The 14,441-nt window shown below is 38.6% G+C and overlaps 1 protein-coding gene across 16 annotated transcripts in view; it reads left to right on the top strand.

Annotated features, from left to right (window-relative positions):
* The window catches only part of BAZ2B (bromodomain adjacent to zinc finger domain 2B), a 183,149-nt gene that overhangs the window by 137,553 nt on the left and 31,155 nt on the right, over positions 1–14,441 (top strand). For 10 of the 16 annotated variants that reach the window (XM_033165568.1, XM_033165599.1, XM_033165606.1 and 7 more), the window contains 8 exons: positions 152–362; positions 4,300–4,392; positions 4,521–4,582; positions 6,339–6,404; positions 7,933–7,998; positions 8,956–9,000; positions 9,265–9,291; positions 10,581–10,646. In XM_033165568.1, coding sequence (XP_033021459.1) covers positions 152–362; positions 4,300–4,392; positions 4,521–4,582; positions 6,339–6,404; positions 7,933–7,998; positions 8,956–9,000; positions 9,265–9,291; positions 10,581–10,646 — 636 coding nt within the window. The remainder of the gene's footprint in view (positions 1–151; positions 363–4,299; positions 4,393–4,520; positions 4,583–6,338; positions 6,405–7,932; positions 7,999–8,955; positions 9,001–9,264; positions 9,292–10,580; positions 10,647–14,441) is intronic. The other 6 variants (XM_033165616.1, XM_033165624.1, XM_033165559.1 and 3 more) reach the window with 3 other exon arrangements.

Genomic DNA, 14,441 nt, shown 5'->3' with positions numbered 1-14,441 from the left:
GCCAGTTTGATCAGTTCAAGCTTGCAGCTCTCACACAGGTATATAGACATATGCTTCGGTGTGCGTTTTTACATGTCAGCTGGGTGTACATTTTTGTTGTTGTCCATTTTGCGTTTATAATGACTTCCTGTGAAATATATTAATTACAAAGGGGATGCAGTGGTGTTTGCTGAAAGAAGAGGAAGTCCTTCCTCGTATCAGATCTATGGAAGGACGTAGAGGGCGGCCACCGAATCCAGAGAGACAGCGCGCGAAAGAGGAATCGAAAATGAGGCGTCGCAAAGGTCGACCTCCAAATGTTGGTAGCACCGAGTTTCTTGACAACACAGATGCTAAGCTGTTAAGAAAGTTACAAGCCCAAGGTAAGGACTTTATTATAACTTCTCCCAACGCGTAATAAAAGGTACCTGCAGACAATTTATATTCAATAAGCAAAGAAGCCTTTGGGTTTATGTATTGTGTTAAGGGCTTTCCATGTTCACTCAAGCTCCAAAATACTCCTTTGTAATGTCCCAGTTTTGGGGCTCTCTAGTGGCCTGTGTTAGTAGGGCTCCTGTCTGCCCATTTGGTGGCCAGCAGGAGGTCAGGAGAACTGGGAATGCTGGGCAGAGGGATACCTCCACCTATACCTACTCCTCTACAAGTCTGTCATAAGAAGTTTTAGGATTCCCCTGCTCGACAAGCTTCCTGCCTGTGCTATCAGTACCACATCCACAAAAGGTTTTATCTGTTTGTTTAAGAGTTTATCGTTTTCATACTACAGTATCAGCAAATAAGAACAGAATATATTATTCCTTCCAAAACAAGGGAGAATTCTGATTAGTTAAAATTATAAAATATTTGGCTTCACCAGAAACCAGTTATATACAAAGGGTGGTATTAAACTGTGGTTTACTCAGAGTAGACCCATTAAAATTAGTGGAGCTAACTCTATTGATCTTAGTGGGTCTATTCTGAGGGAAGCATGATTGAATGCCACCCAAGGACAAAGGAGGATAGGATACAGTTAATTGTTCCTTCAGTCCTGTTTCTTGGCAAGTATGGTACTTGGCATATGTCCCTGGTGATATGTATGAATTTTAATAAATACCTGTGGAGGTTTTGCTTTCGTTTGCTATTATGGTATGTATTTTTGTGTGGTCTTTTGATGAAGGGTGGTATAGAATTTTAATTTATCATCATCATCATCATTAGTAGTAGTAGTAGTAGTAATAATAATAATAATAATAATAATAGTAATATGTAAATGCAATTCACACATATTTTCCTGATTTAGGGTGGCCATGATGTGAAAATCTATTCAAATGTTGGCCTTGGGGAAAACAATTCTCTTTTTTTATAGATGAAGTGTGTCTCTTTGTGTGTCACCTGATAAAGGCCCTATGCTGTCATTTAATCAAGAGTCATATGTTTTTATCTCTGTGACAAAATTGCTATTATAAATTATTCTAGCATTATGATTGTTTCCTGCACTGTTATTAGTTCAGCCATTTTGATTATTATTTTTCTGGTACACATCCGATCCTAAATAAATTCCCATTTGCAGTGAATACATGATTCAGTAAACATGCTTAAAATTCCTCCCTACCTATGCTTCTATTTATATTTTTAAAACAATGGGAGCTGTAGGCTCCTGTCTTTTCTTCCACATTCCACTTCCTTTTCTAAAAAATATAATTTTTATTTAAAAAATTGTTTTACTGTTTCAACTAAACATTTTACAAACTTTAAAATATATAATGACTTCCCTTCTCCTCTTTCCATGGTTCATTTTGCATATCTTACATCCCTGCATATTTTCAATAACATTCCAATCTGTTTTCCACTATTACATCCATCAGCCACTTCCTTGTAACTTGGCTTACCCACATATGCACACATTTTGGATTGTGTGTACAGTATATCCAATTTACCTAATTATAAAGCATTCAGTTCTGCAGTCTGGAAGGTTTTGTCATTTATGACACTGTTTTGAGCTTGCAAAACTCCAGGTTAACAATACATTATTTCTCAAAAGACTTCCCAGACTTGTTTCATCTAGTGTCATAAAGAGTAACTCCCTAAATGTTCAGAGATGCCGGAAACTGGTCATACAATAATTTACATGGGGAAATTGATGACACACACCCATAGGTATTGCATATGACCAAGGTGTAAATGCGCCTCTTACACAGTGTGCACATCTATTCAGCAAAATCTTCTTGAAAGCTTGTTATCCCTGGCACAAAACCCTACTTAGGACAATGATAATGAAAAACTTTATTATTATACTAACCCTTTAGAGATAATTGACTCCTCAGGGGAGAGGGGGAGTAGCAAGCAGAATATTTGACAGTCTAGAAGACTACAAAACTACTTACTTCCCAATATAATGCTCTCTACTGCCTTGTCATTACCCAAAATGAGAGCATTTGTGTGGATAGGTTCCATAGAATGGAAGGAACTTTACTTTCTAATCTTGGGACTTGAGCTCTTGGCTTATGATCTCATCCTGGGGGTGGGGACAGGAAATGGTTGCCATCCTTATTTGTGCTGCTTGTATATTTACATAAGTGCCTCGCAATTTGGTGAACACCACAGAGCTGAGTTCAAGCTCATAACACTTACGGAAGGAGGATAATTATCCCAGTCTTTGGCACATGCTTTAGAGAGGACATGCCAACCTTCTGGATAGTCTCGTTTCAATGGCTCCCGATTCCATAAACTGGCACATTTGTATAGATTCCAAAGTAGGTGCCTCTGTGACATAACTGTTCTGCCAGAAATTCCAGTCTTGTTTTTCGTAAGATAACTTGTCGTGTAGATTGTGCTGTGCTGTGTATAAATATTTCATGTATAATTGTAGTTTTTGCAACTCTCCCGTCACAATTGCGGCTTTTATTTCCCCACCACCACCACTATCAAAAGCCCAGCAGTTCTAGTAGGAGCAGCAGAGCAGAAACCTCCAGTGTGGGTGAAGGGGAAAGGTTAATTCCTGTTGCTACTAGAAAACCTTGTGAGATGTCCATGGAGGCAAGGGACGTATCTCAGCTAGCAACATGCTGTTCAGTTACTGACCAAATAGCTGGCCTTCTTTGTAACGTAGGCAGCTGGCTAATGGACAGTTGCATACTTGCATGGTGTTGATTGAGGTGCCCGCTGCCTTCACTACCATTTCTGTATGTAGTTTCTGGTAAATACAGGAATCTGGCTATCTCTGTTGTGTTCCTGAAATGGCAGCTAATGGTTGCTAGCAATGAACTCCTCTACCAGCCTCTGCTGAGTGGAAGTGCTCCTATCAAGTACAGCACATGCTAGGGTTGTCATACGACTGAGAATTCCCAGACACGTCGTCTTTTGGGGTTCCTACATGCCCACCCGGGAGGAATTTTGTCCTGGATTTTGGGTTTGTTTGTTTTTTAAGTGCACAAGCAGCTCTGGTTCAGGCTCTGGAGTGGGTGACTCTGGCTCAGTGGCAGTGGGGCCCTGAAAAAAATCTCAACAACTGTTTGTGTCCTGATTTTTACCTCTTGAAATATGGCAATCCCAGCAACCCATCATTGTAATGTTGCTTTAATTTATTGTTTTGAAAGATAACATGAAACTTTTAGAAGGTAGGTAGGAAATAGTAGATTGGTGGTTGGAGACATTTCTAATAGCAGGGATGGGGAAACCTGTGTTGATGTTGCTGAACTGCAACTCCCATCATCCTGCCCGTTGGCCACACTGGTTGAAGCAGCTAAGGCTGCTAGAAATTGGAAGCCAACGGAATCTAGAGGGCCATAAGGTCCCTGCTGCTGTTTCAGAATCATTTTTTTGATATGGCGATTATGAATCCACTGTATATGCAAGCTGAATTTCAACCTCTCCATTCTGATAAATTCCCTCATTGAGCTTTAAATGGGAAGGAGGCACGTCCACATAAAAATAATCCCCTCATTGATCTTTTAGCATCCGAGACGACAGTCATTATTATTGTAATACTTTTTCATTTGCACACCCTGCTCCCTAAAAAGGGAATTGCATGTTGCCTTGAGATGTGTGTGTATACGCATATATACCCACAGAGACACACACACTTTTACACCTAATCCTCTTTCCTCAGGATACACTGCTTGGTATTAACAACACAAAAGTTCTTTGAATGAAATCATGGGGTAAGGAAATCCTCAAATCAGACACTTCTAGGCTAAATGCACACAAAGCAAACACAGACTTCTTCCATATTTTCTTTGATCCATGTAAGATTGACCTTGTGTTAATAAGAAATATTTATTGTACCTTTAGTATTTTATGGGTTTTTTTCCCTTTGTGTTTCAGAAATTGCTAGGCAAGCAGCGCAAATCAAGCTTTTGAGAAAACTTCAGAAGCAAGAACAGGCCCGAGCTGCCAAAGAAGCAAAAAAACAGCAAGGTAAGTGCTAAACTTCTAAGAACCTTGCAGACTCTCGCAGATGAATTTTTGAATCCATAGATATTAGTTTTCCATTATTCTGCACTTATTTACTGCTGACAATTTTTTTCTTTCTTTCTCACTCACAGCTATTATGGCTGCAGAAGAAAAAAGAAAGCAAAAAGAGCAGATAAAAATAATGAAACAGCAGGTAATTTATGCCTTTCGGGTTTCAGCCGTAAGCATTACCAGATACGTTATTCTGATGGCTTGTATGTGTTTAAGCAGGACTGTGAGCTGAAAACCTAGCCTGTTCTGCTTCTCTGTCCTTTGAACAGTGGCTTGATGAACTATAAATTTTAAAAAGACTCACACAGCTTAATATGAAGAAACCTGCTGGTTCTGCTTTTCAAACATGGATATACATCACCTGCTGATGGATGTTTACAGATCAAGTTGATGTTAAAGGGCGGGGGGAGCAGAAATGGTCAAAAATGTAGGCAGCCATGTTTAAAGGCTTTAGTCTGAAGGTCTGGTTTGGGATTTCTGCCAAAATAGAGTCTTCTTTTACTGTATGTTAGCTGTGACAAAAGACTGAATCACTCTGGTTTTATCTGACAGAAGGCACAAGCAGGCTAATAAACCATTAAGCAAACTGCAGTGTCAGACAAAGCATGAATGATACTTTTACCGTGTTCGTTCCATCGAGTTTTATCTGAGAGACCTTGCCAGTTTCACCCTGTTGTTAAACACATTATGTTACATTTATCTTTTTTGTAAGTAGTAGTAGTAGTAGATTCTGGTCTTCATTTATGCCTCTGTTATTAACAGCAATTTACAGTCAGCACCTTAAGGTTGTGAAATAGGTTTTATAGTTTTTAACAGGAATCCTCACACTGGACCTGGGCCGTATGAAGGTGCAATATGGCATGAATGTGAAATGAGGAAATTTACAGCCCAGTTCTGTGCATGCCAACTCAGAAGTTAGTCTTGTGGAAGTCAATAGGCCATATTGTCCATAAATGAACATATACACACTTACCTGGGAATATGCCTCACTGAACTCAGTGGGATTTTTCCTGAGTAGGCATACACAGGATTGAATTATATATCTCTATTTATAAGATGCTAACTATAAATGCATAATATATTTCAACAGTTGTCTCAGGTAGTTGATTTCCATTTGCATGCAAAAGATTGGGAAGTGCAGTTGAAAGAAAATTACGGGAAATGTTATGATAAATTTCAGTAATCCATGCTAGGAAAATTAAACAGAATTAAAACAGTATTTCAGACTGCAATAATATATGCAAGTAAGCCCCACTCAGCAGAAGCATATAGGATTCAATGGTTAATATGCTATAAAATAAAACATAACAACAACAACAAATTATTTAAATACATTAGTAGCAGGAGACTAGCTAGGGAGGCAGTTGGACCTTCAGGTGACAAGGGATTAAAGGTGTGCTAAAGGAGGATGAGGAGATTGCAGATAAGCTAAATGAATTGTTTGCATCTATTATCACAACAGAAGATATAGGTCAGACTCCACTGCCTGAACTAACTTTTTGCAAGGAGTTTGATGAACTGAGGCAGATATTGATGACAAGAGATGAAGTTCTAGGCCCCCGGGTTTTTGGGGGGATGACGACAACGACATGACAAGTGGAAGTCTGGATGAGCCCTTTGAGATATTTAATACCACATTGTCGCCACAAGTGCCTGCAAGTCCCTAACCAGCTGGAGCAAAAAGTTCACCCTTTGCACCCTTCATGTCGCAGGTGTATGGCCCTTGCCACTGCACTGCTAGTTCAAAGCACATTAAAACAAGCCTGGCTTATCTAGTGAAGCCTGACAGAATGTGTTATGTTGTTGCATCCTGGGAACAGGATTGGATGGGTGGGCTGTAGAGGATATGATCCGCTATTACTGCTGCTTAAAATAAATGAAAGCTTTTCTTCTTGTAGGAAAAGATTAAGAGAATTCAGCAAATCAGAATTGAAAAAGAACTTCGGGCTCAGCAAATTTTAGAGGTATAACCAGTTCAATGAAGCCAACTTTTAGTGGAATATGCAAGGAAGAGTCTGTTAGAGGAATTCATCAAGTGTTGTATCAGAGTGTCACACTGTCTGTCATTTAAAAATAAAAAAATCCCACTCCATCCTTAAACTATGGCTCTAAACCTGCAAATTCCTAAGTCTGGCACATCATTAAAACCATTTGATTGTGCAAATTTTAGGGAAGCGCATGCGTCCTGGATATCCATGGGAGTAGTAGCTAATGTTTGACCCAAAACAGCAAAGTGTTCTGCAGCACATAAAAGACGAACAAGTTCAAGACTTGGGTTCATTTTATCATGTGCACCAAATTCATTTTGCATCTGATGAATTGGACTTCAGTAATAAACACATTAGTGTATAAGTACTCTTTGGGATTCTTCTGGAGCGTGAGAGGTACCTAAAACGCTGTGGGTTGAATCCAGAATTTCTGTGAGCAGAACTCTGCAGGTGGGATGCTCCTGCTGGAGAAGGGGTTGTGGGGGGAGAGATGATCAGAGATTCTGCTTTCTCTCTGCAGCTCCTTATGTCTTCTGAAAAAAATTCTAGAGGTTTGAGGGACCGAACAGAACATGGGAGGTGATACTAGAGAGTGCAGGAGGAGGGAGAATTGGTGAAAATCATCTTTTCCCCTTGCTCTAGCAGGAGCCTCCACGGGATTGCAGCCCCATCTGCAAACGGAAGAATCCCTTTGCAGAACATAAACTCTGGACCCAACTGTATAGGTGTTAAATAAGTTGAAATGCAAAGACAGAAAAGAGAAATAAAAAGATTTGATTGAATTTATCAGAACAAGCAACAAGGATTAAGAAAGCACCTTTGAAGCTGACATTTGAACAGCATGTTTCTAATCTTAAAAAGTGTGCATGTTTATACTTTCAAAGGATTTGTTAGTCTCTGTTTCGTAAACAGTTGGTTTGTATGATGTATCCATGCCATGTATAAACTATGTCAGAGGGAATTTAAATTTAAGATTTCTATTTCAAATCTCAGTTTCTGATCTGTCTGGCAACAGATTTCTTTTTATTCTTAGTTGTCATACTAGTTCTTTAATACATTAAGCAGGGAGTAATGTTCTGATAATGTGCCAGTAAGCAGTTCCTTACCCCTGGCTTTAATTAAGCTCTCGAAATTATGTCTACAGATTAAGTATATTCAATCACTAGAAAGCTTTAAATCATCAACCAATGACCCCCCCCCCAAAAAAATCCTGCTATTTTAGAAGAAAAGTAATGAAAGTTCAGTCTTCACCAGTAATGTTTTACATTTTCATTTTGATATATAAAGTGTTCCTTAATTGTACATTTCCACTCCCTCTACCACCAAAACTCATGAGTTTTTCACAATGCAGAATGTACCGAGGAAGAAATCTGTTACGATGTACACATTATGTGTGGTATTGTTTCGCACCTTGTGAGGCATGAAGCTTTTTTTCTAGTCTGAGATTACTTTCAAGTTGTAGTGGTGCCATTGCATGACCTTGGGACCTGTTTTGCATGCACAGGCAAAAAAGAAAAAGAAGGAAGAAGCAGCAAATGCCAAATTATTGGAGGCCGAGAAACGAATAAAGGTTAGTTTAGATAAGCACCAGAGTTTTTATCTTCCACACACACACACACACACACACACACACACACACACACACGACTGTATTATTGAACACATAAGCAAATGATATTGTGTCAAAAATGTAACAGAAATAGATCATCAGAATGTATTCAGTATCTTTTATTCTTTATGCATACTGTATGTGTCTGTGTCTCTGTATGTTTTGTATGTGTACATGAAGTGTTTAGAAAAATATCACTACGTTTGTAAGCTTACCTGATACACAGTTTTTGTGTATGCATTGAAAAATGCATGTACTAGTTCTGGATATTTTCTTGGGGAGCAGCACCAATGGTTTAAATGAAAAACACCAAGGCCAGTGTACCAAAGTGCTATGTTCTATCTGCACTGCACACCAAGGATTTTGGGATTTCACCTTTCCAACCCCTTAGTTTCATTTCTATCCCAAGCAGTGCAAACCCCTCTTTCAGGGACAGGGTCAGCTAGTCTTTGTGCAAATAGAAGCATATGCAGCTCTTGGGATGGATCCTGGTTTGATTCCAAATTTACTGCTCTGCTCATAGAAGGAGCTGTGCATTCACAAAGGACCCCTTACGTTTTTAACCTGAACTTGGGTTCTTTCTGAGAACCAAGCAGTAAGTTTGGAACCAGGATTTGGTTGATAATTGCATACAACTTCTGTGTTGCATAGAATATGAAAATCATTCTTGATCATTGACCTGCAGCATTTGGAAAGCATGTAATCTTACTCCTGCTCTTGACATGACTTAATATTCGTTCCAGTGCCTCCTCCATTCATTCTGTTTTCAAGGTATCCAATACGCTGATTCAGGTTATTACAGGGGGGGAAACAGAAAAATGGGGACTAAAGAACAAGAAAAACTTACATGATGGTGGGGGTGGGTGGGGAAAGAGTCATTTATTATATATTTGATTTTCTTTTTTTCATGTTTTTAAGGAAAAGGAAATGAGAAGACAGCAAGCTGTTCTTCTGAAGCATCAGGTTTGTACCGAACATTTAATGAGAAAATAAATGCTATTTTAATGCAATATAGCTAAACTATTTTGGAGGGCAAATATTCAAATTTTCTTTACTTTTTTTTTAAAGAAAAATATTTATTTATTTATTTTCTGCTTAAATGTTTTCCTTCACCTTATGGGTAAATTTGCTTTGCTTTGGTATTGGGAACTTTTGGGGATTTTATAAAGTGGTTTTTGACTCTTTGTGATTTCTGTTTCATAATATTGTGCCAACTCTTTCTACCAGGAGTTGGAGAGGCATAGACTAGATATGGTATGGGTATGTTTATTTTTGTACATCTAACACCGCATTGTGATTTGGTTGTGATATGGTTGTCATAGCAATGCATAAAATGTAGCACTGGCTGTTGTCATATTACATACTGCTGCATGGCTTTCCAGCACAGTGCATTGCATACATCTGCTTGTCTTGTCTGTAAAAGCAAAACAACACGACTTACCTTATTATATAAATTGACCCCTATGACTTCTATGCAAGGCTGTTGCCTTGATATCAGGGTTATTGTTGCCATAATACTAAGTTGGACCGCAGTACATATTTGGAGCCAAATTCACCTTACACAAAAAATTATGTGTTTGGCATATATTAGGTTTTACCAGCTATTTTCACGAGGCACCTTCTGCATTTGATTCTGGGAATCCTATATTTTTCATTTTTAAAACGAAATTTTATTTTTCAAAACTTTTAATAATATTGCACAATTGGGAATACTTAGTTTGAATTGGATTGAAGAGTATGCTGTCCTTCAGAATGTAAAAAAAATAAAAAATAAACCCACATTATCTTGGTCCGATAATGAATCTTGAAGTTTTGTACTCTTTTTGCATTGTGTTTTAGTCCAGGACTCAACACAATATCCTTAATTTAATCTATGGTGCGGCTTCTGTGTCTTACCTAAGCGCAACAGTAAACATGATCAGCTTATTGCATTCTTATTCGTGTATGACTAGTTTTATCTGAAACTAGTTTTAAAACTGACAGCTTGATTTCAGCCCCCCATCGACTGCATCCTTAATTTTATATTCAGAGATACATATTTACTACCAATATGTAGTCAAAATGCATTTCATTTTTATTTTTTTAAATTTAAAAGAAACACTTTTGATTACTTTTCAAAGTACCGGTATCTGCATTAACAGTCTTTTGCTTAATTGGCCACTCAAATTAGTAATTGCAAGCTTTCCGTTATAGCAGATGTAAGGTAACTGACCTGTTCCAGCCAACCATTATGCTTTTTTTCTGCCAGCTTCTGAAGGAGCCACACAACTGACCATAAGTAAATCTGTATGCTTCTGTTTTACACTGTCTTCATGTTCATCGCTGTACCTTTTTTGCTTTCAGTTGTCCTTGTATTTGCTTTCTAAACCTGAACTAAAACATGCACAGACTTGGCTATTCTCGTCTTTTATTTAGCATATACCCCCTGACTTGTCTATTAATGCTAAACATGTCCTGTTGAGCTTTTTGGAAAAATTTTTTTTTAAAAATTGTGATGCTTGCGATGGAGTACTGCTTTCTTCTAATTTTATCTGCACTAATAGGAACGGGAAAGGAGAAGGCAGCATATGATGCTTATGAAAGCCATGGAGGCACGCAAAAAAGCGGAAGTGAGTACAAAACTCTGAAAGGGGATATTATTTTCCTCGTTCTTTGCACAGGAAAAAAGGGAAAAAATAAATATAAATCACAATTTTGAAATGGGGAGATTGCCCCCCTCCCTCGTTCTTTGCATAGAAGCTTTGCCTCGATCTATTTATATATATATATATATATATATATATATATATATATATATATATATGTGTGTGTGTGTGTGTGTGTGTGTGTGTGTGTATATATGTATATATATGTTATTTTTAAAGTCGGAATTGATAAATAACTTCAAGGGCACAAAATCATCTTACGCTGAATGGCGAAAATGTATTTGCTTCCTCTGTGTTTTGCAGTTAGGTCATTTCAAACTTCTACATTTTATGTGGCAAAATGTGATTTTTATTTCTCCCCAAGTTCAAGTTATGCATTGCAGTTTCTCATGCTCTCCTTTCTTTGATACCTTATATCCTTCAAGATTTACTTTTAAGCTCTTTTGACATTCTGTCAGACCCTTTTGATAGGCAGTCTTAAGGACAAGGGATCTTCCACTCTAAATCGAGCATGAGATACAGGCTCGGACCCCTAAGATAATGGAAAGGGAAGAAGTTCATGCAAGGAAAATTTCCCATGCCACCCTCCCTCCAGCAAACACCTGTGTCCCCTGAAAAGCCTCTCTGGGTGCTTGGGAAGCCCTCATGTACAACGTGGGTGACAGGGGAGAATCACTCAAAATACAGCACTTTTGTGGACAACACCACCTTCACCAGCATCCCCCATGCCCTGTTCCACATTCCATGCTGCACTCCACATCTGAAGGTGCTCCAAAGCTTTGGTAGGGATATAGGTGGCTGTAGTGGAGAGAAAAAGATGGAGAAATTTCCTTTCATGAGCTTCCTTCCATCTGCTTACCTTTGGATCCAAGCCTTGGTCTTGCACTGACAGTGCGTATATAGCAATGCCTATTTCATTCCTGTTTTACTGGTGCCATCAATTTTAGAGGTATGAGATTTGCAGCAAGATATTTAAGGCTTGGGCCCTTATTTAATAGGATACTTAATTTTATTTAAATAAAGTGCTTCATTGTTGGATTTTTAAAAGAAGGCTGTCAGCAGGTAGAATTATGATATACGCTGTAATGACAACAGCCTATAAAATAGATAAGAGCAAATTGGCCCAGTTGCAATGTGCGCTATTAATGATCACACATCCATAGGCCAGCATTTAAAAAGTCCACAATTTCATTTTAAAATTATTATTATTTTTCCAAATCAAATCTCTCTAAAAAATCTAATTGGACATATTGCAAATAGAGACGATTAAGTAAAGCAAAATTGCATATAACTAAACAGTTTGCAGTTAAAAGGAATTTATATCAGCGCTGTGAAAAGCAGCAAGGGGAAAAATCCATTCAGATATGCTTTTAAATTGCATGAGACAGATAAAATGTGATTCAGCAAAGCTTTTCAGATTTCAAAAGAAACAAACTGCCAATTCCCTCGTCTGAAACAAGAGCAAGTGGAATTTATTTCTGAGTCCTCTTGTAAGGGAAATCTAGTAATGCTATAGCTTTACAGAGGACATGTTTAAAGAAACCCCAGTCTACTCTGACTCCTAGTCAAGGTCTTGCATAGAGGAGGGTTTTTTGCATCACCTGCTACTTGAACTTTTTAACTTCAGGTGCCTGGTACTGAACTTGGGTCCTTCTGTAAGCAAAACAGGTGGTTTACCACTGAACTTTAGAAGGGACTAAACTGAACTAAAACAAAATATTTAGCAACTGTGAAAGATGTGTTCAGCACAGCACCCCAAATTATTACCTTTAATTTTTGAAAATGGAAGGGAGTTTCATACCTTTTGAAGTACCATGTTTGACGTACCTATTCAAGCAGGCTTTTGGATTGTGCAGACAGGACCAGATTAAAGATCGCCAGAGCCCTGCACTATGTTGCTGATTCCCTGCTTTTGCTCAGTGCCGTGCATTCTCTTGTGGGTAACTTTAAATAATAGTGGAGGTAACCTTCTATGAGATAGTGCCTTAGGACAATATTTATTTATTCCATCGTTTATCCACCCTTCGATCCCAGGGTGGTTTGCAACAAATCCATTAAACAAAAAAAAAAATCACGTTTACAACCACAGAAGCAAATAGATAATAAACATCAGGTGTGTCAGCTTGGCCCCGCGACCATGAGTGCCCAGGACTGTGGGTGCCATGAAGGATTCATTGCCCTAGCACCAAAATTTGTGGGTGCCTGGCCCATTTATGGGGAATTTTGTGGATGCTCGGGCACCCAGGGCCCCAGGGAGTTGGCACCTATGATAAACATTAATTAGAAAGCAATCCAAATGTGTTAAAATAACAGTAATACAAACCATTTCATAAATGAATTCCCCCCCTTCCAGTAGCACCTTAGAGACCAACTAAGTTTGTTATTAGTATGAGCTTTTATGTGCATGCACACTTCTTCAGATACCAACACATGAATGCTCATACCAATAACAAACTTAGTTGGTCTCTAAGGTGCTACTGGAAGAAAAGAAAAATATTTTGTTTCAACTACTGCAGACCAACATGGCTACCTACCTGTAACATTTCATAAATACTGCAGTGGTCCTCATAATAAGTTGACCTGATCAATCAACTCTCTCTAAAGTGAAGGGGCTACTCACACTCCCTGGAGAGGAAATTCCATTGGGTGCCAGTGCTTAGAAGGCCCAATCTGATGGCACTGTACATCTGACTATGCCCTCCAGGAGGACATTCACTATGGCCTCCCTTCTGTATTGGTAGTATCATGAGAAACTGTGGGCTATTTGAGTGGTTTATGGTATGGGCTGTGTTGCCATGATTATATTTTTTTTCCGGGGCTCTCCTGAGTTCTCTTATTTTAGCCATTAAAATTCCAGACAATAGCAAATACAAACTTAAATTCATTTTACTTGCATAAAACTGCACAGCAAAATATTATCATTATGCTATAGGTTCCCCCCCCCCACCCCAATTCTCAGGGGATCAATAAACAACAAAAGGTTGTTAAACATGCATTTATCACTAAGCAGCTCTGTCAGCAGTTTTGTAGGCAGTCATAATATGGGAGTGTATCTCAGGTTTCACAAGTTGTCTAATAAGCAGTTTGAAAGCAGAATTAAATTCACAGCACCCGGGTGATTCTTGTGCTGTGGATATTCCATCATTGCTAAAGATTTATATTACCTCGTTTCCTATTGAACATGCCATGCGGGATTCCAGACCTAGTTTTACTTAACAAAACCCATCTTTCAGTTTTAAGTGTTCTGCGTATACACTCTGACCGTTTAAAATCGATAAAATTGAGTGCAAGAGCCAAGAATGTTTTATTAATTTGAAGTTGGTGTAAGTAACACTGCAGATGATTAAATGTCATTTCCCCAGCACAATGGTGAAAGAATAGCATGACTTCAGGGGGGTAAGGAGTGCAGTAGGACCTGCAGGTTGTGTGTAGCCAACAAATGTGTTTTCCTGAGCCTTTAAGATGCACAACACCTTCTTTGAGCAACACAAAGAAGTGGCACTATTTATTTGCAAGCCGAGTATTTCGGTAGTCAGGTAATATAAATTACACTGCAGTCTAATTGGTGTGATTCTTCTCTACCCAATGTGCCCTAGTATTGAGGCCATGCACAAATGCACCTATAGAGTGCATCTCTTGCCCAGACTCTCCCCATAACTATTTCCTCCTGCACACTGTACCTTTGCCATGCAATATTTCTTTATACAGTAGACCATGGAAAAGCAAGATCTACTGTGTCTCATAAGCATAGGAGCCAAC

The sequence above is a fragment of the Lacerta agilis genome, chromosome 1 (assembly GCF_009819535.1).
Source record: "Lacerta agilis isolate rLacAgi1 chromosome 1, rLacAgi1.pri, whole genome shotgun sequence".
NCBI lineage: Eukaryota > Metazoa > Chordata > Lepidosauria > Squamata > Lacertidae > Lacerta > Lacerta agilis.
The sequence above is the reverse complement of the archived record's forward strand: the minus strand, read 5'-3'. Positions and strand labels throughout refer to the sequence as shown.